The sequence below is a fragment of the Vicugna pacos genome, chromosome 16 (assembly GCF_048564905.1).
Source record: "Vicugna pacos chromosome 16, VicPac4, whole genome shotgun sequence".
Taxonomy (NCBI): domain Eukaryota; kingdom Metazoa; phylum Chordata; class Mammalia; order Artiodactyla; family Camelidae; genus Vicugna; species Vicugna pacos.
In genome coordinates this window covers 3,590,315-3,616,630 of record NC_133002.1, presented here as the reverse complement: position 1 = coordinate 3,616,630, position 26,316 = coordinate 3,590,315, and the positions used below count along the sequence as shown (strand labels likewise).

Below are 26,316 nucleotides of genomic sequence, written 5' to 3'. Positions count from 1 at the left end.
TATCAGGCTTTAATACAAAGATGAATAAGTAAATGTTTACTTTGTTTGCTTTTCTTAAATTTTCAGGGCATCCAAAAATTGCAATTTTCTTTTAGATCTTAGAATGCCAGAGCAGGAACTGATATTATTCGATCAGTGTTTTAAAATTACAGGTATTTGACTGATGCGGAAGATGGTTATGCCTTTCAGTAAGAGGGGTAAGAGCTTTCACCGAAATTTCACTAAGTTGAGAAAATATCACCAAGGAAATACCATGCTGGATGAAACTGACATGTACAAATGTGGGTTTACTCAGAAGGACAAACACATTTGGACACTGGCAGCTCCGTTTGAAGGGAATGGTGTGTTTCAGTAAAACCTGTCACATGCACTGTATTAACAAATGTAAAATGGGAAACAATAGGAACATTTGCCCTTTCTGCCAGATCTACCAGTGGTGACTTATTTTTATATGGAAAAATGACAGTTCACAGATTCACTGGTTTCTTCCTTTTCTTTCCATATGGAAATGATTACCTTTTTGCTGTTTTTCTTATCAACTGTTGCTATGATTTAAAATACTGAACCATATCTTACTTCTAAGGAATGTAAAAAGTGGTCTGTTCAGCTGCTAAAAGGCACACCCACTGCTGCATTTTGTTAACCCAAGTCCACTTGAAAATAATTAGATCATAATTTTTGCAAACTACAGTAAAAAGTAGTAGTTTAGCACTGCAGAGATCCAAAGACTGAAACAATTTCCCAAACTAAACCAGCATTAATGAAGATCTGTAACTGAATTACCTCACGAGGGGGGTAAGCTGATTCTGAGAAATCTTGATCCAGGTTAAGCTTAAAGAAAGTCTTAAGCTGAAATCGTTTTGTATTTGAGAAAGTATGCATGATGTGCTAATGGGGACAAGTGTATTTCTAATGTGAACTCATAGAATCAATGGCAGGTGACTACTGGAAGTAAACTCCAGTTAGACAGAGCCCTGGGTCCATTCACTTATGTGAGTTGACCCTTTTTAATGATCCACAGCTGCATTATTTGATCTGTGTAGATACCTAAATATTTACAAAATTGTTTTAAACATTTACATGGAAAGTATTTTTTCTTGTCTATTTGGAATAATATAAAATTTTTGCTATTAGAATTGTGATAACTTAAAATTAACACAGAGAAGCTGATGCCAAAGCTTCAAGAGAAGGGGTGGCGCTGGAAATGTACTTTGATTTGTGTGCAGATAACGACCAATCAGCCAGGACATTAGAATCATGACTTCCCGGACATACAGATTCAAAAGCTTTGAACGTGTAATTTCTTAGATTCCTGAGTAACTGGCATGCTGGGTCTCACTCAGACACTGTCCCCCAGAGCCAGAGCGCACATTACAGGCAGTGAGTACAGTATAAATTCAAACTGCTGCTTATTTTCGAGTGTTTTCGTTCTCCCCTATTTGTGCTTTTCTTAAGAGCTCTTTAAGCTGTAGAATATCTTTTTTCCCATTCATTCCCTCTTCCTTCTACCTTTGGGTACTCCCTCCCTCCCCAGCCTCTTAATCAATCTGCAGCATCTTTCTCCTTTGTTTAACCTGTCACTTAGAACCTGGTAGGTATGCCCACAATTCACACTTCTTAGTCCATTCAACCAGTATCTATTCAGTGCTAGGCACTGAACAGATGTTATGGGATATAGGGATCAATACCACTTAGTCTAAATGAAGACACTTACAACATGGTTAAGTTTCTTTGCACATCTGGTGCTACAATTCTAGCTTCCTAATTATTGCTTATTATCTTGCCCATGTCCACATTCAATTTTTTTTTTTTTTTTTTTACAAGAGAGGTGGTACAAGGTAAAGAACAATGAACTGGGATCTCTAGTCGAGGCTTAAAATTTGTCTGAAGCATCTCCTCTCTGTGCAGTGGACATACCAGTGATTCTTCTCCTGACCACCATGTTTATCACACTTGCGTTCCTGTCCAAAACTTTGTTTTAAAACGTGTTCCCTAAGTTCCCATCCCACTGTTCTCTCCCCATGAGCCCAAGGTTCAGCAGTCAACCCTTTCTGGTTCTTCCACTTACCTACCAAACATGGCTTTGCCTACTCTCTTGTCATTTCTGGCAAATAGTTATTTAATTTGAGATAATTTGCTTGTCTCTATCAATCACATTGTTTCCTATAGGTTTTAGGAATGTGAGCTACCAAGTCTGGCTTTATATTTTTAACTGAATAACTTCCTACTCCTCCACTCTGAAATGTCTCAGATGATGCAGTGTCAGCCTGATTAATAAATGGAATCCCATTTCTACTAGCAGGAATGTTAAGATAAACAATGTAAATATTTCAAGTTTCTGGAGAACCCAGTGTTGGGTCAGTGTTGGAGAAGATGTGACATTCAGTGGAGAAGGAAAAGAGAAAATTCCAACCGTTTATAGACTCTAGAAAGCCAGTGAAGCAGGAAGAGATGAAAAGGAAGGTCTGGGGAAGGATGAAGCCCCCAGAGAAATGCTCATAGCTCACAAGCATTTCAAAAAAAGGAGGGGGAGGGGAAGAAGGGCAGAAGTCTGGATGGTTTTTGAATTATGGGCTTTACCTAATGATGAAAAACCCAAGAGTAGCTTACAAAATTGGCATAAAAAGAAACAGTAAGCTAAATTACAAGTCACTTAGCAAGTAATTCTGTCTTACCTGAATTTAGCTCCTTTGCCAATGATGGAGCCAATTTGATGGATAGTTTTATGGTTCTCTTGTCCCATCTGAATTTAATTATTTACATGGTAAGAACACGGAAGTTCAAAGACTTTTGTCCAGTCTTTTTATCCAATATTGGCTGTCGAATAAGGTGGCCATTAGCCTCATGTGGTTAGGGCTATAAGTGCAAAATACACATTGGATTTTTGAATATGAACAAAGTAATGTAAAATATTAATATTTCAACATGTTAAAATGATATTTTGGACATAATAGGTTAAATAAATTATTCAAATTGGTATAATTCCTGTTTCCTTTTAAATTTTAAAATGTAGCTACTAAAATTTTTTTAAACATTAGATACAGGGCTTGTATTTTTATTGGACAGGGCTATTCTAGACATTTCAGGAGCAAAGTCCTGGGAATTGTAGAAACTGGAGTTGAACAAGCTTGTCCTTACTAGGTGAGAGTTCATGGGAACATGATAGTAAGAAACATGATATGAGGCAAAAGATGGGAGTTTCCTTTTTTGAAAAAAAGAGGCCTTTGCTTAAGCTCTGCTGATGTGGACAGCAGGAAAGAGGCAGGATGTGCGCTTAATCCAACAAACATCCACTGAACACCTGCAAGGGGAAGACACTGTGCAAAGACAGGGAAATTTAAAAATGAATTAAACCTGGCCGCTACGCTTAAGGAGTTCACCATTTGGTATATCCTTTGCTGCAAAGAATACGCCTGGTTCACATAGAAACTCCCTGTTTACTGAACAGATTAATATAAACTGTGTCTAAAAAACTATGATAAAGACATAAAGCTGCAAACCTACAGACCCAGTGAAGCCAGTTAAAGGTCCCATGTTAGCAACAGATCTCTCAACTAGATGCAGCTAAGGACCCAGAAATGTGTTCAAATATTTACTTCTGAAGCCATCTGATACAATTAGAAGACATGTAAGGCAATCTAAGTTCAAACAATATATTAAGAGAGTGAAGAATTGACATTATTTGTTAAGTCTTTGCCGAAAATCTAAATTCCTTGTCCTGGAATTCCAAGCCTTCTAAAGCTCGGCCTTTCCCTCTCTGCCACTGTTCCCTTGCCGTGTACTGTTGTAGCCGAGACAGACAGAAATGGCTCTTAAGTGTTGTTATAAAAAATGGTGGTTTCAGTAAGGACAGGATGGAGCCGCCTGTCACTGACCGGAAGATACAGAGGAGAGACTTGCTGCAGTGATCCAAGAACGGGAGGGAGGCTCAGAAGATTTTTGAGCAGGCCTGAAAGGACACACACTAGATTCTGTAGTAGTTTCTTTGTGGCAATATCTTACGGGATTTCCTTCTTTTTTTGTATTATGCATTTCTTTGGTTTGCATTTCTTTTTAAACAGAGCCTTAAAAACCCAACATAAAGATAAAATGACTCAAATGATTTTTTAAAGGATGTTAAGACCTGGATACAGTTTGAGGAATGGAGGAGTAAGTCAAATGAATCAGAAGGCGGCAGCAGCAGGGTGGAAGCAGTGAGCAGCGTCGCTGTTCTGTAAACTGGCACATAAACAGCCTGTAGGAACTACAGGATGTTCCAGGTTCTTGCAGGGGCAGAGGAGGGAGGGAGAAAATAAAGACTGACTTTAGGGTCCTTCTGTCTCAACATGTTGTTCTAATGACCATTTCCTGCTGCAGGGAGACTAGAAAATGTATCACACACAAAGGCTGGGAGCAGCCTGAAAAGAGGTGTATAGGTGTATAAAGTAGAAAATCTTTTCTGTATGAAAGACGTTTTTATTTCCTCCTTGCAGAGACCTGGAATGACTTTTATGCTCAGACAGATTCTTTATGTTTGAAGAAGAAAATGCAGAACATCTGAAAGTGCCTTTGATCTCTATCTTTTTCTACAAGCACTATTTTTCAATGTCTCTCTCTCTTTTTTCTTCTAAAACTGTGCAAAGCACCCCGACTCACGTGCCTTTACCAGATAGACATCTCGTTTTGTCTGACTCCACCAGAAAGCCAGTAACGGTGACACTCTTGATTCTCCCAGGCTTCAAAAACTGTCCACCCTCTTGAGAGTGGAATACTCGGATTTTGTACCTCTCTTCTCTACAGAGGATTATTATACAAGTAAATCTCCCCTTCTGAACTCTGGCGCTCCTGGTGAGTGGCAGAATTGTGGTCATATGTCATTTATTCTGAACTCCTACCCAGCCAACTTCAATAAGCATAACTCATTTACTGAAGCATGTAAACAAGCCCAGCCCCAAAGCAGCCAAATGGAGAGCTGCCTTTACCACATGCTCCAGGAGGTGTAATAAAGCTGGGATTCGGCCTTTGGGCTTGGCAAGGGCAGCTGGGAGGATGTCCTCGTCCTTCCTGGGGAGAACTAATGACATCTGGGTTCTAGGTGGCTGCCACCGCTGTCTGGGCTAGTGCTACAGGAAGCCTGGACTCCAGCAGAAACACACAGGAAATCACATTGCCAAACTTTTCTCCTTATAAAGACAGATGATCTGTCCAGGAATTACCATCCTCCCAGTTCTCAGAGGGAGGAGCCACTGGTTAAGCAGGCAGGATACAACTAGAGAGAGGAATTCTAAAGCAGCTTCCGGTGGCCCCAAGGTCCAGCCGCAGTACCATTCTGCAAGAACAGGGCTGCGTAACAAGTCAAGGCTCAGATGAGCGCTTGTGGGAAAGTACAGAGGACATACTATTGAGAATTCTCTGAAATAATCTAGTTTATTCTCTGACAGGGCGAAATTACAGAGTGTCTAAAGGACAGCACATTCACTAGGAGCTGAGTTGGGAAAGCTGACATACAGACCCATAGGGGGTCTGTATTCTATCAGTATCTTTGCTCTGTATGTTCAAAACGGAGCGGTGACTCTCCCTTAAACTTGCTGCTCCTCCTATATTCCTGGCTCAGTGAGCAATGGTTAGTGCTGTCTTCTCAGGGTTCTTTGGTACCTTCTTCATGTATATTCCGCCCTTACCTGGACGCTACCCGGGTAGCACCGCCTGCCTGCCTGCCTTTGAATCTCCACTGCTGCCTCACCTGGACCACTGCGGGATCCATTCAGCAAACACTCCCTGCGACCCTACCCTGTGCTCGGCTCTGAGCTTACAAAAGAGAGCCCAGTAGTGCCTGCCCTTCTGGGGCCTATGCTATAGTGGAGGAAACCACAAAATCAAGAAAATAGACAAACTAGTTGTGAATTATATGTAGGTACTTCAAAGGAAACAAAATGGGGCTAGACAAAGAATGACAGGTAGATGACTCACTGGCTGCATCTCTTCCACCCACCCTGCACGCGGCTCCCTTACCTGTGCCTTCCTGGTGGCTCTCACAGGGCTTCCTGACTTAGAACCCCTTCTCTCGCCCCACCCTTACCTGGCAATTCAAATGCCACATCCTCACGAAACCTCCTCTGCTCCTTCCTAGTCAGCAATTTCTTCCTCTTCCCAATTCTTGTGGCCTTCCTCTGACTCTGCGTGGTAGTCACCTGCACATACGCATAGCACCCCTAAGAAGGCTGTCAGCTCCTGGAGGGGAGATCGTTTGTCAATAGCTGTCTCCTCCCCCCAGTACCTTAAATTAGTAGAGATTTTTTTTAAAGTGAATAAAGTTTTTTTTCTCCCCAGTGTGGCTAATACCACTACTGGCCCTATTTCACAGGGTTGTCATGAAGATCAAATAACACTCAAGATGTGACAGTGCTTTGAAAAAGAAAAAAGATCCGTACAAATGGAAATTGCTTTGTAATCGTAATTATAGCAAACATCACTCTGGGAACCTGTCCACACAGGATGGCTAGGAGTGGAGCTGTCTTTCCCAAACCCTTGGACAGGGAAGCACAAAGTCTGCGCATTTATTTAAATGCAAAACTTTTTAGGCTGTGGCCTTGATTTTCTGCTGTCTTCCTTTCCCCGTCACCCACCTTGTGATCACAAGATGAAATAAGTAAGCAGAAGCTCGGACTTTTGCACTGAACTCTCCTGCAGAGCTGAGTGGCGAAGAGCCAGAAAACCCAGGTTTCCATTCTTGCTCTACTTCCCTGCTTCCTCCAGCAAATCACTGAACTTCTCTGCCTTAATTTCCTCATGGGGCCTGTTGTAAGGATTTAATGATTAAATACAATACACTTAAAACAGCACTGAAAACAGTGCCTGGTACAAAGCAAGCAAGCTAGTCATTATCAAAGTTACAATAAATCCACTGTGCTTCCTGGTACAGGGCCCACCCCAGGAGGTTCCTGGGAGCTAATCTTGATTGCTGGAGTCGTGTGGTTGGTTACAAAGAACACACCATGCAGGGGACGTGGGAGTGGGAACGGGCTGTTGCAAAGGGCAGCATGGAGCAGAGGTGTCTGAAGAGCCTCAAGGGTGTGGCCGAGTTTAGGTAGAGAAAATCTGGCTGCTGCAAGAGGTTTAGGGCCGACACTCAAGTGAAAGTGACTCTCAAGAGGCTGGGGGAGCGCAGAGGCAGCAAAAGGCCTCCTGTCGTTATTTTTGGCTTCCATCTTTTTAAGTAATGAAAAGAGGCTGAGAACAACAAGGTTCTCTGGTGACGAACAGCGCTGGGCTTCGGCACGTACTGCCAAGGGAAGTGAACCCGAGCGGCCCTGTTTCCAACACAGCCTGGTGAGGAGCCAAAGGAAGACGGGAGCGACCTGAACAGTCATCCCCCACCTTCGGGGAGAGGCAGAACCATCCCTCTTTTCAAATTCCAAACTGTCTCACTCCACGAAAACAGTTTCCCCCCCACCGGAAACAGGCTGGGACACAATTAAGCAATGCTGTCGGGGTGGGTCTGGCAAACGTGGCCTGAAGGAAAAAGCTGCTCATGCTCTGTTCCCTAAAAGGGATAGGTGGTAACAAAGGGAGGAGAGGAAAGGGGCCCTCGGAGACCTCCTTGAATGAACGAGGCTCTTCCCCCAAGGCCTGTGAGTGGAAGGCCATCAAAGCAAGTTGTCCACACTCCTCCCTGGAAACTCTGAAAAGGCTGTGACTGTTAGTTCAGATAGGTGGCCGAGGGGTCGCTCTGAGCCAAAGATGCCGAGAAAAAGCCAGAGCCTTCCCTTCAAGAATTCAGGAATGTGGTTTCCAACGCAAACAGATACTACACATTGTAGAAATAGTGCTGGAGTGTGTCCAAGCCTTCCCTTTACGTCCTTTGAGTCATTTGGAAATGGTTAACAAACGGGCTGAACACCTGGGCTGATTACCCCAGAAGGGGATTTCCAAACAGACTCTCTACTGTAAAATCATCTCTTCCCATCCCTTCAGTTCCACTTTCTCTGAAGTGTGCCTGAAAGATTCCAAATTTTCTAATTCTGATTCTAGGCTTACTAAGCTAGAGCGGCAACTGCTGCTGACACAAAGAAACAGGGAGCCAAGCAACTTCGTGCTTTTTTAAAAAGGTTTATTTTAAATTAAGAGGAACAGATGTCCAATGTTTCAAAAAGCCACACATTTGTGGATTTGGCTGACAAACCCCCTAAGCTGCATTTCATTTCTGTTCCCAGAGAGTCAGCTGGCCACTTAGAACTGACTCACTCTCTGGGCCACAGTCTGGGACAGTGTCCCAACTACAGAACTAGAATCCAAGATCTCAAGTGAATCCAGGGTGTTTGGGTAGAGAGTGGGGGCCATCTAAAACAACTTAAAAAAAAAATCTTTATTTTAGTAGTATCAACACCCACACAGCAAACTGTGGAAGGCTAGTAGGTCAAAAGAGAATGAGCAAACAGTTGGCACCTGCCTGTCCCAGGGCCACACAGTTCTAAAAGCAGTGAGTAAGCAGCTGCCCAGAACAGGTTTTTGTTATAGTCCCTCTTGTGAGTACTGGTTAAATATGCAAATACATGTAGGTTATTTGCTGCAATTCAAGTCCTCACCCTCAAGGGAAATGTATCACCTCAGGTGAACTCTTGGCCTTGCTGGGAAGGGAGGGACAGGAACCAAGCCCCTGACTACCAGACACAAATGACTCAATTGCTTCTAGAATTTTCAAGTACATTATGTGCTTTCTTTTCTTGTTGTCTTTGAGAATAAAGGAACAAAACACTTCACATGAAACAGTTTTGTGAGCATCTCATTTACTATGTGAATTTAGTGAATACCAGAGAACTTTTGATCATGTGAGTTAGAGATGGAATGTTACTTGGCTTTCAAAAATGGCTATTATAACTCAATAGAAAAACGTTACAAAAAAAGGCAATTTGCCTTGTTAAAAAAAATGGCTATAAAAGGCAGGGGTATATAGCTCAAGTGGTAGAGTACATGCTTAGCATGTGCGAGGTCCTAGGTTCAATCCCCAGCACCTCCTCTAAAAACATAATAAATAAACCTAATTACACCCCCCACCATGGCTATTTAACCTCCTTAGGTTGTCTTAACTTTTTGTGAGTATATTAATAACTATTTGTGAATAAAATAAACCAATTTTGTATTTTTCCAACAAGAATGAGACTTTCAAGTCTATTGTGGAAGATCTGGGGTGCCACCGAATCAAATATTTCTTTTACTGTTTAAAACCTATTTACACCCAGCAAAACTCACCAAATATTCCAGATGGAGTGCTTCTGACAAGGTACTAAAAGCTGATTATTCCCTTTTTCTTTCTCTAACTTCCAGTTTTTTTTTTAGTATTAACTGTCTTTGTAATAAAAATAAATTAGAAAATGTCAACACTTAAAGGTGGGAAGGTTAGAAAAGTATTTTCAGTTATTTCATAGTAAATTTTGCATTCACTGTGCTTTGCACCTTAACCAGGCTAGCTGGAGGCCTATTTCTGGATTTAAGGTTTCGGTCTTACTAATCAAGTCATTAGTTGACTAATTTTTCCTTTTTTTTTTTTTTTATTAATTTGTATCTTGGATTTAGTTAATAATTTTTAGACAGAATATTTACTCCCAAAGGCATATATGCAGAGAACATTTAAAAATCTATTTTTGTTTCTGGAGTAAATGCAATGTTGTAAAATTCTTGTACGCGTAGCAAATGCTGTCTTTGATGAATTAAAAACTGGTAACATACTAACACTTACAGTGTCTTAACATTTTGTCTGATCTAATCCTTATGACACCTGGCTATAACTCTATTTTTATAGATGAAATCTAGGCTTGGTTAAAAACTTTCTCAAGGTCACATACTCTAGAGGCAGAAACCTAAACCATCAATAACTAACTAATGCACATTTATTTTATTTACCTGGAAGCATAATCTGTGCTTAATCACTTTGAGTAACTAGTGAAAGCAGACAAACCTAAGCTGCCCAAATAAAGCTACAAACAGCACAGAGCACCCTGGAACACAGGCCATGTTTGTTTGTAAGGAGCACTTGCCACTACGTACACTGAATTAACTAGTGTGTTTCAGAAATGTCACTTCTAGCCTTGTCTTCTTCTGGATTTGTCAGAGAATGGAAATAATGGCCATTATCCAAATGAAATTAATATTCCCCCTTTCTTCTAAGCTCCACACTCCAGCTTATGGTTTCACAGAGAATATAGAAAACACTGCGTGTTCCCACCTCACACTGTTTGGAGGTGCTCCTCAGGACTTAAGTGTGCAAACTGAGGCTGTGTTGCAAGGTTTTGTAGTGCTTGATAGCAACTGAGAGTTGACACATGGTAAGACGCTGCAGATGTTTAAGACAGAAAATGACACTTAAACAAAGTAGAGATGGAATCAAAAGAATTCCCAGGCCCTTTTTTTTTATTTGCAGTAATACCAAACCACTCATTTACAAATTTTCTGGTCTCCAGTTAGCTGGAATTAACTAGGTACGTCTTTGGGATTCACTCTGGTGGATAAAAGAAAGGGACAAACCAACCGCTGGAACAGAAGGGTCGACTGGATCGGCTGCGCATGCCACACCTGACACTTAGCGGAGGGAAGAGGAAAGCTGCTCTTCATTTGTTTTCAAAGCAAATTCATTTGAAAGAGTGAACAAGCCGTTATCATGCGTCAAATGTATTATAATCATTTAGACCTTCAGCCTAAGAAAAAAGTCTTCCTTTTTTTGAATACCTTACCCTGAAATAAATTTACCAACTAACCCCAAAGATTTCGTACAAATAGTACAATTCATATTTGCTTTCCTCTTTCCTTTCTTCAGACAAACACCAAATAAAATGCAGGTGAAGGAGATGAAACACAACAGGAAGCTGATTTAGAAACACACTAACCCTGAAGAATCTAAAAACTTACGTTGGTTAATGTGAATCTATAGAAGATAAAGCATTCGGTTACTGCTTTTCAAGCAAGGTTAAAAGCCACATGGCCAGAAGGTCCCTGGGCAGAGAAGAAAGACCGTTAAGAAGTAACCTTTCCAAAACCCACAAAGCAGGTTGCTTGTCCGTTATTTATTTAGCTTTGCTCACAGAGACTAACCCAATCTTCCAATAAATCCTCTTGATACTACCGCAATATCATGGCATAAAAGATTCAAAGTGCCACTAGACATAAGAACCAGTTTTTTTTTTTCCCCTTAAACTTGTAAACCATGATGCTGGGTAATGTTTGAATGGGAACATTTGATATGGATGGTCAGATGAAAGATACCAAAATGTCAGACAGCCCATCGACTGCTGTTGCCATGAGATTCAACAGTCAACATCAGTCTGATAAGCTACCCGACAAGGTGGTACAGCCATGGAGATGTCACGACGGAGGCAAAACAAGCGGACATTCAGGCAGGATTTGATGAAACAAACCAGGCATTTCTGGCCTGTTCACATTTAAACCCAATTCTACGTTCAACATAATTGTCAGTACCAATTTTCCTAAAGGAAAAAAGTAAAATTGTTTATTTTTTTCCCAAGCAAAACAAGATGAGCAAGTTCAACCAGAAACATCCCAGAGGTAAAATCACATAAGGACAAAACACACACTGAAGACAAGAAAATTAGGTTACACATAAAAGTAAATTTCTGTCTGTTAAAACCAGAGTAAGTGCTAAATTAAAAATGGATATGAGAAAGGTCTTTTTTTTTTCTTTAAAGTTATCATTCTCTCCAGTGTCCTTTATCATCTCTTCTGTTTTCACAAAGAAATCCCCTCAATACGCCAGTCCCCAAGGCGCCATTTCCTCAGCGTGTAGCTACTGAGCAGTCCCATCCTAGCAAAAAATGCCTCAGTGGTAGCTCTTTCACTCAAATAAATAAAGGCTTAAGAAATTGTGGTGGTAGGTGAATTTGGTAAGGCTGCATTTAGCTGGTAGAGGTTAAAAGGAAGTAAAAAAAAATCAAAACGCTCAAGAAAACGGACACAATTTTGGAATGATCAAAGGTGTCTTTATAAAGTTTTTCATGACTTCATTCTAAATATACAGAATAAAAAATGGTGTCAGCTCATTTGTGAGCCACCAACCAGATTTTCCTTATACTGTCTCAAAATTTAAAGATCAGTTTCCCAAGAGGGTGTGCAACGCATCATAAAATGGCCTTTTTTCAAAGGTGGGAAAGACTGGGCAGGATGGCATATTAAATTTTACCATGATAGACATGCACGACTGGTATCCAATCTAGTATAATTTATATACATTTTGATGACTTAGAAAAACAAAGAAGTCATTTGTTACAACCAGAAAAGCCTGACATATTTAACGTATTAGGAACTTTTTTTTTTTTTTGGTGTCCGGAATTCTTTAATCGTACCATGTGGACCTTTGAAAGTAACAAATAGAAGGCCAGTTTCTGTTAAATTTGCTGCTGACCATCACATTCCACCCTAATAAAATACAACTTGGATTGAACTGAGGGTGGATACCTTACCTTAACACACAAAGGAAAAGTATGTCAGTGCAAAATATGGGCTAAACTGCTTTCAGGGGGAAAAAAAAATTTGATACAGGTCGGAAAAGGGAATTTTCCTTCCTGGTTTGGAGTCCTCCCAATTTAAGGCAGAACCCGTCCGTATTAATTTTTGCAGTTAAAAACTTTTTCTGCTTATTTAGTTTTCTCCTCTGAGTTCAACCGCTGCTGGATTCGTTTGGCATAACTTTGTGCCATGGAGTTAATGATGGACAGGATGAAGTAACACACCATTATAACGACCAACTTCTCAAACAGCCAGGACAACCAGTTTTCTCCCTGCAGGAATGAAGGCAGAACAACCCATGAGAAATGCTTCATTAGTTCAGTAGTAAAAGGAGGATTACCTACCATGTTTTAATGAAAATAAGGAGAACTTGGAGCTTAGAACCTATAAAGCCGAAACAATTAAAAACGAAAAGTCTTGTGTTTTCAGCTACTGTGAAATCTACATTCAGGCCTTTTTATACGGAGTTAATAAGATTTCACTTTGTTGGATATAAAGTGCAGGTTGATTCACATAGTTTAGGGGGACAAGAGTGAGGTCATTTCTTGTTTTTCTTTTTTGATTAAATTCTACCTGAAGTAACCCCGTAGATACTTGTAGACTGTAGTGTCAAGATACTTTTATAATATATATATGTAAATATATTATATCTCCAGTATTAGGAGCAGCTTTTAAAATATAAATGTTATCTATTTCTGAAGTCATGTTTGGTCTACTGAGGGCAGCAAAGGGCCACATAAAGAGTGCAAGGACTTCAAATAAAAAAGCAAACAAGAAACACACAAAAATTAAAACTATGCTTCCTTCAACTTTCCCACTTCAGGTCATTGCCTACTCATCCTCTTCTGGTCACTTCCTTTTGCCACAGAGCTGTTTATAGAACAGGCAGGCTTCGTTTAATTTAAAAGTTTTTAAGTTCAGCTATGTTAACAGCTTTGATTTCCACTAAAAAAAAAAAAAGATTTTTCCACCTATGAAAAGAAAACTAGAGTAAAAATGAAGGAAGATATTTAAAGGACCTCACTAAGTTCAACACTTTGTTATGCAATAAATTTTAACTTTAATCCACTGGGAAAGTTTACTTGCTAATCAATCATTTAAGATCAAGAAGCAAACTCATTTTACGTAACAGACCTATTATTTTCCATTAGCTCAACCCTGGTTTTGGGGAGAAGATGTACAGAAGAGAAATCACATTTTCTGATTCAGACAAAGACAAATTTGCCAGTAGAGAGTAAACAGAACCTCGCACTTCTGTTAAAGAAGACAGACAAACAAACCTCTATCTACTCTATTTGCCTAAAAATGCCAGGGAGTGCTATGAATGTAATTTCAGCCTGAAACCGTCGGGGTGGGGAAAGGAGAAAGCAGAGGGAAGTCTCACCTGCGGTGTGCCCATTTCGCTTTTGTGGTGAAGCTTCTGCCGCTGGGCCTCCAGGTATTCCTGGAATGGCTTCTGCAGAGATGGACCTATGCCGGGGACAGCACTGAAGCAGGGTACAATAACCCAAGGAAAAAAGATACATTTGGGAAGAAAAGCAGGAAAAACGTTAAAGAAAAATCCACTTACCGCCTCGACTCAAGAAGCAGGGATTAGATAGAGGAAAAGTAAAGTACAATCAGCAGAGCTGGCAAAACCCTGGGAGCTCTTTGCAGTGGATAAAAATCCATCCTTTAACAACCCCATAAGGGAGAAAAATCTCTCCCACCAACGTGTTTAAGAAGAAACTAGGGGCTGAGAGTCCCTTCTAGCAGAGGAGTGAGTTCTCAGAGTGAGGCCAGCCCGGCTGATGCTGCACCCTGGTGTGGTACAAAGAATAAAATGAATGACTTCTGAGAAGTCTCACATTTATCACCACCAGTTCCTGTAAGAACTGGTTTGAACCGATTAATAAGGAAATGACTTATGCTTGTGTCATCCCCAGTTGAAAAAGAAACTGCCCGCCCTCTCTCTGACTTGTCCCATCTTCTCAGAGGGGGCGGTCCTTTCTCAATCCAAGTCCTTATTAGGACAATCTGTGCGTCATCCTTATCCAAAAAGAATGCATTAGCAAATTTGGGAGGCACCTCCCACTAGTCAGAAGTCAGTGATTAACAAAGGAACAAAGAAAGAACTATGAACCTTGAATCACTTCGTGGTTTATGGTAGACGGTTTGCACAGAAACTACAGTACATTACTAAACAACTTGTTCTGAGATGATTGGGATCTCAGGGTGATCTCTGATAAGTTTATGTGCTCGGAGCTCCCTCTCACCTAGAATACGTGGAGGCAGCGCTGTTAAACCGGTTTGGCAACTGCAGCCATCGGGCTCCCGGTTTAGAAATGCTTGCAGGCATTTAAAAAAAAAAAAAGGTAACTTGGGGGCAACTTAGAAAACCAAACATCTCTATTTTCTATACCCTTTATTTTCTCATCTGTCATAATTGGGCTAAAAGCTAAATGAGCCCAACCTTTTTCCTGGGGCCAACAAAAGGTATTTTATATATTTGCAACAGTGCTTAATATGTTCTCCTTTTAAAGTAAGTATTAAATTAATTTCACCTCCTTTTTTTCCCTACAATAATTCAACTGCTGCTTTCTGTAACAAAAAGCAAGAGTAGAGGAAAAGAAATTTTTGGCTACTATATTTACCAGAGGTTAACAAGTATATAACTCCTGGCTGATACTTTTCTTTGATCCTTTTAATTATCAACCACCAAACCCTTAATAGAGTCCTTGTTTTGTATCCAACACTGTAATTGGTGCTATGGGAAAAGAAAAAAATTACAAGCAATGGGCTATGTCCAAATCATTATGTAGATTCAAAACACACACGAACTAATTTATGAACAAAGAATTTACAAATCAGTACTAAATTTCTCCATTTTTGGTACAGAAGTTTCCAAAGAAACTGAAGGGACAAGAGATCGGTGTGGGATGAAGTTGTTTAAAAAGTCCTTTAATAAATACTGAAGTATATGTAAAAAGGCCTGAATAGACATACGTAGTAGAGGCAATGACTGCACTGATGATTCCAAAAGACCCATATGACAGACATCGAAGATGGAGAAGGGCAAAGCCCCTTAACCCACAGTCTTCTCTCCCTCTCACAGACTTTCAAGCGCCCTTATATTAGTAGTGTAAACCCAGAAGAGCTGTCTCTGAGCTCCGTTGCTGTTTACCAGTCGGTAATGACTCTTCTACAGAGGAGCAACCATAGGACAAACTTTCACTTTAAAAGATTTTCCTTGAATAGTTTCTTATATAACACATAAAGGAATGCAAATAGCTCATCCACTTACACTTGAAATAAACCACACGAATATAAAAAGAAAAACCTAGTAAAATAAATGCCCAAGATTGGCTTTGAAGACTGTAGATTTATAAGATCTTTCCCTCAGAAATCAATTCATTCACCCTTAATAACAATACCTTATGTCATTTTTTTTAAATTAAGAAAAACTTTATTTAGAGGCTGAAATGATTATATGCTTATCTGAACAGCTAGGCTGTACAAGAAATGACTTGAAAATTCCCTTTTTGATGTCCTCCAAGAGATGGATTCCATTATATATGTCTTGTTCCTTCTTCAGATGTCTGACTTCAGACTAGAGTTGAGCAGAAATATGGCTTACAGTTTTCCTCAAGTCATTCTAGGGCTCCAGGGTCAAGCCATTATTTAAAGGGAAAATTAAGAACCATAGCCAATGTTAGAAAGGTTCTACCTTGTTGTTGCTTAAGGGAAGGAGGAAGGGACAGGCAACAATCATTGTAAACTCCCTTCAAAATAACTGGAAAATGTAAATGATTTGCCATTGTTAAGTCCATTAAGAGCTACTATTTAGCTAATAGAGACTGTGTCATGATACATTTACATGATGTGTAACTTTCAAAGAATTATCTTGGGCTAATGCAGAAATTAATTTTTCAAGGTGCTATGGTATGTATGATGTTACCAGCTTTGAAGAGATTTGGTGGTGGAATGGGAGATGTAATTTCTCATAAGAGACTAGGAACAGTTAAAAACAGAGAAGAAGTTAAAGGTTTTTATAGCAATATATTAATCAAAACTATCATGAACAAATGCCACATGATCTAAGTAAATCTAAAAAGTTAACATATTTGAAATCTAGGTATTAAGTGTTACATAGTGAGTTACCTCTTAATTTTTAAAATATATTCATCAAAATTTTAGTCTTATTTTCATTTCTCTATGTCTACAAACAATGGCTTAGGCCACACATGCCTCAGGTTGTACAAAGCATTCTTATACTATAGTTTTCTTAATTCTTGAGAGCTTAACTAAAGCTCTTTGAGTAATGGCCCAGATAAAAATGGAAATTACAGCTTTCACTCTTAACATGCATTTAAGGAAAATAATAACACCATGTCAGAACTTCATCCTTCAAGTTATTTTCAAGCAGCAGACAGAAGTAAGAGTTCATTCTGACATTCAGGATTAATTTAAGGTACACACATGAGGAAAATGTGGAGGAATAACTTGCATCACAGGTCAGTGTCTCCCCCCACCTCCCAGTTTATTTGTGTGTGTGTGGGCAATTAGTTTATTTAGTTTTTAATTTTTATTGGACGTACTGGGGATTGAACCCAGGACCTTTTACATGCTAGGCACACACTCTACTGCTGAGCTATACAGCTTTCCTTCAGTGTCTTTTTATAGTTAGCTTAAGAAAGAACTTAAATGTCATTTTCTGAAAGCCATTAAATTCAAAGTACCTTGTGCACCTGGCTAAGGACTCTCATCTCAACCCACAGTGAGTGGGTGAAGTTCTCCACCTGCCAATAGGTGCTAATTAAGTTCAAAGTATTACAGATTTGTGATACAGAAGAACATAAGGTAGGCGGAGAACAAACACACAGAACTATTTTTCAGTCAGTGCTTAAACTTGGCTTTTAAATAGCCACTTTCTCTATGTGAAAAAAGCCTTAAAGAAGGGGAAAAAAGCAAGAATAATTGATCTCATTTACTTTTCATTGCTGTAGACCTTCAGCATGGTGGGCAGACGCAGCTTTGTGGATAGCAGCAGTATCTTGATACTTATTTTCTTGGCACAAACACTTTTCAGATAATATAACTCTAGAAGAAACTAATTTCCAGCAAATTATTCTAATGGCAATTTTTGAGCTTTTGTTACTGATTTTAATAAAGGAAAAAAAAAAAAAGCCCTCAGAAAATACAAACAAAAGACGGGGAAAAAAGAAAAAACCCACAGAAGTCTAAACTCACCCAGAGCTCAAAAATGGTTCCATGGGAACACTATTTTGCCATGCTCATAGACCCAAGTATGTGTTGAAACACAAACAAGACAAACTGCTTTACAAAATTCCGTCGAGGGCCCTGACCAATATGCAAACAAAAGTCTATTTTTTTTTTTTACAGTTTCTAATGCATATGTGACTCTGTTTCTGGAAATCACTTATCTGATAAGAAATCTGTATTTTTGAACTCTCCCCATATTGACTCATTATAAATAAAGGTCTGCATTCTGTTCCCACAAAAAGCCAGAAAATCTTCCATAGGAAGCATCACAATTGGCAGAAGTTGCAGAGAGTGGGTGATGTGATTATTCCAGTTTTTCATCCACAATGCATAAATTTTCATTTGTTGGTTAGTCCTGAGCATACACCCATTACAAAAATTCATCGGTCATTCTTATTCTGTTTTCAAGGGACTCCTTTCAAATCATGTAACTCTCACACAAATTGGTTCCCCAGATACAAAAAACACACCATTTGATTTACTTTGAATCCCTTCTCCATCATGGAGATAGTCATCAAACTAGGACTTGCTATTAGATGACCTGAAATTTTCCTGTTCATGATTCTGTTTGGATTTTTCCAGCCAGATGTGGGTTTTTAAAAAATTACTATGTGCCATCATAGAACTGGGGCACAGTGCTTAATAGAGAGAATATAAACTTGAAAAAAATTGATTTGTCTTGTTGTTCAGCTCTGTTTACAAAGGGCTTATATAAAGGTGAAGCAGTTGAAATACCTAAGGGAATAAAACAGATATTAATAAAGTAAATATTTAATAAAGGCTCTGTTCCTTTCTTAACCACTTTTTTTGAGGATCTTAGCATTAATGTGATCACATAAGTTACATCACTGGTTTTCCAGAAACCATACTGTGTGACACAGATTCACAGTAAGTCTACAGGGCAATAAACCTTTATCTTTCTTTCTTAGAAAAAAAAAAAGTGCAGGCAAAAAAAAAAATTTTTTTTAACCTTCGTTTCACTATTTGTGCAGTACTTTGAGGCTGATTTATTTAACATCCCTCTGATGATTAACTGAATCGTCTAAATAACATTCTCAGGGTGTGATTAGTCAAACCACTGAAAGTTTATAAATGTGAGAAAATGTTTTAGAATAAGATTCAGGTCAGGGTAGTATTAGAAGAAAGAGGAAAGAAGGGTTTAATCAATTCTACTGCTGCTCTAATTCAGAAAACATAGAAGAGATCTTTTGAAGTAGAATGCTAATGACCAGTACTTTGTGATAGTACCAAAAGCAGTTTTTAAGGGCAGGAGAGTCTAGACCAATGCTCTGCAAACATTTTTGTTTTATGTATATGCTACTTATGCAAACAGCAGAATGCACAAATAGAAATTACTGGATAAAATGAAGATGAAATCTAAATAAAAGTTTTAAATTGCTACTTTAAATAATTATGATGGCTTTTATGTTATCATTAGTAAATATTTCTGACTAATAGGGCATAGAAAAAACACAATAAATTGCAGCATGCCCACTATAGGCCCCTTATGTATTGTGGAACTCCTATTCTTACCTCAGCCTACTTTTGTAATAATATGTGATATTCTGACATGAGGATCAGACAAACGGTGAGCTACATCCTCCATGTACGTATGGCCACATAAACTATATGTATGTGTGTGCTACCATAGTGTTACATACATTACAAAAATATGCAAAAAAGAAAAAAAGACGAAAATAAATAGAAGTTCTATTTTAGTCCCACTCTGATGGTGGAGACCACTGGTTTAGACCTTGAAACTAAACTGCAAGGGGTACAAATATATAATACCCTGTTCCCAAAAGGTCAAAAATATCTTAAGGCTTAGTTAGCCGGCCAACTCAATGCAAAATTGTTAGGTAACATACTAGAGAAAAAGAAAGATCCAGATTAGGTGTCTCTTTTTCACTCATCCTCCCACTCTTTACAGTGGCTCTCATAGGCCGGTGTAAAGAGGGCCTTAAAGAATCTAGATAGACAAAGATCAAGAGAATGAAATCCTGTGCCCACAGTTAAACTTATATTTATGTTTTAAATGAACATCAGGCTCTTCAGCATTTTCTTGATTGAGGATCACTGTATGTAAATCAACAGATCAAATTCATCCTCTGACTCTAGAGAATTCGTCTACCAACCGAGATTTGGTCTGGGAGCAGAGAAGTAGAACCCTAAACAGACTCTTCCAGACTGAAGCTAACAGAGACTTCTGCTAAAGAGACTGAACTTTACCAGTAAGGTACTAGCAGGATACATTCTCAGGGATGAAGCAAAAGCCTCTCCCTATTCCACCTCTATTACGTGCTGATCTGTCTTCTGAACAAAAGATGCAATGACAGTACCGAGGAACTTCAGTGCTTCAGCAACAAGACAGACTAGCAATTCTCTTTCTTGATAAGCCTTATAAATAATTCTTTGTTTTCAGAAATGTGCACATTTTTAGTCAAACACTGTAGAGTTAAATACAACTGCCCCCCCCCTGCAATGAGGCTGCGATCTAAACAGGCTTAACGGTTAGTATTTTAATGAGTTGTCATTTCCTGTCTGATAAAGATTCTCACAGTATTTAACCACCAGTTTCCCTGGGGCCTGACCAATACTACAACTCTATTCATAGTGACTCAGAATGGCTCTCAGACACCGGCCTGATTCAACAATGATAGATTGCCCTACAAATGAGGGGGGGGACTGTCTTTCCTCCTGAGGTCCATTGCTCTGGAGCTCAGGCGGGCAAGGAGGAGGAGGGAGAATTTATCCTACAATCTTTCTGAAGAAGCCAAAGGCCATCATGCTGACTTCCATTAATATTTACAGCCTTCCAGTCCTCAGATATTAGAGAAAGAAGAAAAGAGAGAGAGAGAGACAGAGAGAGAGAGAGAGAGAGAGAGAAATTGATACCTAATTAATCCAGGAATATGACAAGTAAATGAACTAGTGCTAGGTGCAAATCAACTTAACCTAGTAGAAACAGGATCTATTATTCCTATATGACTAAAATTTAACTAAGTTGTGAATCTGAATCTTTGAAGCTGATAATTATAAGAAAAAAACTGGTAACTGATATATTCTACTTGCTTTTGGATCTGAAGTGTGGAAGCCTGACCCAAACCAAGTTCCTTTTACATCTCAGGATGTTCAAATAGTGCCCCAACATAAAAATCAATTCAAAACGAAAATTATGTGCTACACTAAAAAAATCTAGGGCTTTCTCATATATACAAGTTTGGGTTGATAGAGAGCCTCTGGCACCGTCTAAAATTCGTTGTGATTCAACCTTAGAATTTGGGATTAAAACATCTTGAATTTCATTCACAGCTGTGCCCCTTTCAAATTATTAAAACCTCTTTTGCACTCAAGCTAGTCCATTGTGTGCTGAATAGTATTATAAACACATGACACCATCAGTTTCTTAGTGGCTGTGTATAAGAAGACCACTGCTTTATCTAGAAACGTCAGGTATTTTGTTTCTACTGCCTCACAGCGTATTTCTATCACAGGCTTCTTTAAAAATCGCAACTGCCCTTGCTTTTGAACATTTGGAATTGTTTTCTATAAGAATCAGAATGGAGTTAAGATCTCCTTATAATTAGCAGCTACTCTTTGAAATACTCTATCATTAAAGGGAAGCTTTTGAAAACAAAACCTCATTTCGGAATGTAGACTTGAGTAGTAGGAACCAAACAGGCATTTATGTTAATGAATGAGGCCAGAGTTAAAGAAGTAGTCTGTAAGAACCAAGTAAAAGTGACTGGCTGCCAAAACAAAACCCTGCTGAAAATCAACTGCTTTCAGTTACAGAAAATGACAGCTGATGGCAGCTTTATATGGTGACAAATCAATCTGCGGCTGGCTGGATGCCCCTCCGAGTTCTAAGAAAGAATGAAATCAGCAACAGGGACCCATGGACCCAAAGAATAGTTTGAAGAATTTTCAATTTAAGGTGAAACGGCACAGAAGCTCATTGGCCTTTCTATCATTCAAAGTGGCATGATGGTGACTGGATAAAAAAAGTGACAGTACTGACTGGAATTTAATCTCATCTAAGAAAAATCCAGTTACTCCAACCTTTAGGCAGAAAATCACTAAATGCAGCAGATAGTCTACAATACAAAAAAGTCACGATGCGTGCCTTCAATGAACTTAATCTAGAAGGGTGATCAGACAGAAAAAAATGCATATAAACCTTCACAAACTTAGAGTATGGAACCCAGCAGGTTTCTCAAAGTAACACCAGTAGTAACTAGTTTCAGCGGTGCCAGGTAGATATAGACAGGTCTGAATGAGAAGAAAGAGCGGATAGGAAAAACTCATGCTGACTCCCTAACAAATTCACAAAGCCATCTCAAACCAGCACAGCACTCTCACCCAAATCCCCACTGAAAGTAAATTGCCACACTGCCTTCTTCGGCATTCTCTCAAAGTCCGTCTGCTCCTCAAAAGATCTTGAAATCTTCATTCCAGTTTTGAAGGACGTGGTTAAGCCAATCCACTCAGGCTTTTGATCCTATCTCCTTACATCTCTCATCATTTACATGAATTTAGATACGTTTTAGTTTCCCCTTCTATACAGTGATACTAGCTTACAGGTTTTGTTAGGGATCAGAAAAATGTAGGTAAAGTATCTGGCACACTGAGTGTTTTACTAAATGCTAACTTTCAACCCACGCCTTTTCTTTATTTTGTTTGTATTTTTCATCTCCAGCTTTTTACCAGAATATTTCCCTCAGCCTAAAATACACAGAGGTCTCTCCTAATAATGAATACATGAATTTATTTAGTCAATAAATATTTATAGAACATTTAAAATGTGTCAGGCACGACCTTGGCCTGATTTTTCCTTTATCCAATAGTTCTGTGTAGTCTAATACAGCTGAGTTTTAGTTTTCATCATTTTACAGAAATGCTCTAGTTATGTTAATAGTAACTTCTTAATACAATGTCCATTTCTCACCTTACAGTCTAACTCCAGAGTTCTTGCTTTAACCTTTATCTATGCTGCCTCCCAATATCTATAACAAGAATATAAAAGAGTTAAGAATCAAAAAAGAAGATCAACTCTAAGAAGAGGACACAAAAAGGAAGGAGTTTTCTACTGGAACGGCATTTTGGTTTCTTTTTTTTTTCCTTTCTCAAGTGGAGGTACTGGGAATTGAACCAAGAACCTCGTGCATACTCAGCATGCGCTGTACCAGCTGAACTACACCCCGACCTCCTGAACTGCACAAGACTACATTAAAATCAGAATGTACAACTGGGTCTCAGCTGCTGGGGCTTTCAACATATATACCCTCTTCTCGTTAATACAAATGTGTGTGTCTCCTGTGTCCATAACTTTTTCTGACTCTCTTACAGTGATCAAAAAAAAAAGCCAAAGAGAACCAAGCACACAAACCATTTTATATTTTAAAATGAGAGGATAGATTTCTTTTCTTTAGAAGAAAAAGTCCAGGCCAATAGAGCTCATTCTGACCACTTGTCACAGAGTAAGGAACAAGAAACAACATTAAGATTCAAGCACTTAATTACTCACTGGTTAAAATGATCTCTCTTGCCACAGGCAAATCCGACTCTGAGGTCAAATGTCAAGTTAACTCAGAAACAGGAGACAGCAAAGAAGAGCATGGAACGTTCTGTATCTGGTAGAAAGTCCCTGCTGCAGCCAACCCCATCCCCCGAGTTCCATGACTGAGTTACGGAAACTTTCCTGTGTGGTAAAACTGGGGACTTTGTCTTCCAATAAGACCCTGGCAACCTGACAACGAGCCCATGTTCTGCATATGGTTTGCTGCGAGTCATACGCTTAATGTTATTTTCTGGGAATTCTCATCCTCTCTATTTGGTGAGAATACCCGGAACATGTCATTTTTTTAAAGTTGGTCATGCTTTATAAGAAACATTTCCAGGTCGCTCTCATTGGAGAAAATCTAAAATTAAATAAAGTTAGTTTTAAATCTTAATGAAAAAATAAAAAAAGACTGCAACGAATGTAATGCCTTTGAAGCTGTAAAGTTCCCTGGTTCTTTGGTTCTGTCCTCTGACTTATTTCAACCCAGGATACCAAATTGAGAAAACTCCATTACATGCCTAATCTTTCTTGGTCTCTTTGCCAAATACACCATAAACCAAAAGGCCTCCTCCTCAAGGCTATTATCTATTCTAACCTCTCTCAGAATATGTAACTGATTCGTTACATCTGTTCCAATTTCCATATATAACTAGACAAACCCTTTGATTTAGGAATAGACAACAGGGATACCGTCCCCTAAGCCCAGAGATCCTAATGACTGCTTTCCAGAACTGTCCAAGAAATAAACCTACAAATTATTTCTAGTTCAGCGATGGGAATTATTTACTCTTAAAATGACAATAAATTTTTGCGACAGGGTTTACATTATCTCTGGGACCTTAGGACTGTCATAGGATGACATACCGTACTAAAACTTCCACAGGCCAAAGGAATACTTTAGGGTATCACATGTAGCTGGGCCATTTCACAGTTTTATTGAGACTAGAAGCCATTTGGGAAAAGGGTATTTCTTTCAGTCATCAGTATAGCATTCAAACCTACATAAAACTGATACTCACCGGCACCACCAGAGACGTAATGGTCCACACAAACTCTGCCTGCCACCTGGGGGGTGGTGAGTAGCTTAACACGGCAGGCCACAGGCAGACCTGCCTAGACAAAAATCTCATCCTAGGCAAAAACTAAGTTATCAAAGACTAAGGGTTATCTTGCTTATGTTCAATCTTTCTTTTATTCACTTTTCCCCTCTTCTGTGTTGCCCCTTTTATCATACTCTAGATCTTTATTATGTGCTTACCTATCTTGCACTAAGAAACGCTCACAGAAACACTTGTTCAAAACAGAAAAAAACATAGAAACATTCCAAATGTCCATCAATGGGAGAGTGGATGAAAAATTACCCAATGTAATAAAATATAATAGACAAAATGAACAATTCAGCAGCACATAATATTAGCAACATAATAAGTGAAAAGCCCCCAGAGATTACATATATAGTTTGATAATAACTGTATGTAAAGTGCTCACGATGTTCAATAAATAGTGTCCTCAAGAATTATTTATATAATCTTTGACAAAAAACTTTGTCCTGGTTAAAGGCATTTTATTCATCAGAGAGTAAAGAAATGGGAACTTTCTTCAAGGAGAAGTAGGCTTTCCCTCAATCTTCCCTGAGAGCATACAAAATAGTCACCCAGCAGGCTTTCTATTCACGTCAACAGAAACTCTGGGGAAAAAATAAGACTTTAAGAACAAAGGCAACACAAAAATTGAGAGGAAAGGTATTTTAAAAATTCACATGCCTTAGAATTTTAAAGCGCTGACATGAGTACATTTCAACTAAACTGTAAGATATTTTGAGACAGGACATTTCACATTTTGATTGGAAGTTGGAAAGGTGGTCTCCTGAACTGGGGAAGAAATGCTACTTAAAGAAACTTGTTTGAAAGAATAGCAACTACAAGTGGATACAGACAGGAATTAAGTAACTGGCTTGAGGCAGAGTTTATACTCAAACCTAGATTTGTTTTGTCCAAAGCCTGTGTGCTCTTTTCATATTCTACTCCATAGCTGTTCTGACTCTTGGGATTCATTTTTCATTCTGCTTTGCCTTAGTATCTCATAATTTTATTTTAAATAGAACTGTTGCTGACTTTTTTTTTTTTTTGGTCTTGTCTTTTGATTTTTCACTCTATCATGGCACATAGTTTTAAATATCCTTCAAAAAGTTGTATTCCAAGCTTTACTAGTTTAGTTTGATGATTTGATATATATGCCATTTAGAGTTTTAACAGTGTGCAGAGGGAGAACCAACAATTAAAGGAGAATGTTTCTATAGCAGATTACATGCAGTCTTTTCAGTTCAACTCAACAATGAGTCAAGGGAATCAGTCTGACTGGTTTCCTTCCCTTTCCTGAAAAAAACTGCTAAGTTTTACGATTATGATACAACATAATAAGTTTAAGTCTACTGAAAATTCATTCTCCTTGTTTAACTTAATTTTTAATCTAGGTTTTCTGACACTATTTATTAAGTATCATCTGAACACTTGTATAGCATTTCCTACTTCAAAATGTAGGAAAGAAAACCATGCCAAGCTCAAACAGAGCATCTTATTAAAAGATAATGTTATTACTGACAAAGATGAAAAAGGTACCCATTAGCATCTGGTTATAAAGAATTATTATCCGTTGTAAAGTCTAATTATTTATACTGTTCAATATTTCATCTAGACAAGAAGTTGATGGGTAATCTCTGTAGACAGCACTGGGGAAAAGATGAAGATATCAGCACATTCCAACATCTGTCTCCTGAAAAGAATTTTTAAAATATGACACATACGAAACAAAACAAAACCATCACCCATTCCAGTAGACCTTGAACACCTAGAATAACTTCATGCAAAACCACCTTTAAGAAGAATCGATGGATTTTTTTTTTTTTTGAGGGGCTGTGCTAGAGGAGATAGGAAAGGGAAGCAACTACTGATTTTGAAAAACATAAGAAATTCTAACTTCAATTTATTGGCCTAACCTTA

The 26,316-nt window shown here is 38.8% G+C and overlaps 1 protein-coding gene across 3 annotated transcripts in view; it reads right to left on the bottom strand.

Annotated features, from left to right (window-relative positions):
* Positions 1-10,368: 10,368 nt before the first annotated feature.
* Positions 10,369-26,316, bottom strand: part of VMP1 (vacuole membrane protein 1) — a 105,586-nt gene continuing 89,638 nt past the window's right edge. For all 3 annotated transcript variants that reach the window (XM_006217997.4, XM_015250958.3, XM_072940242.1), the window contains exons 11-12: positions 13,877-13,979; positions 10,369-12,764 (exon numbers count right to left, since the gene is read on the bottom strand). In XM_006217997.4, the coding sequence (XP_006218059.1) occupies positions 12,621-12,764; positions 13,877-13,979 (247 nt within the window). In that variant the 3' untranslated portion in view covers positions 10,369-12,620. The remainder of the gene's footprint in view (positions 12,765-13,876; positions 13,980-26,316) is intronic.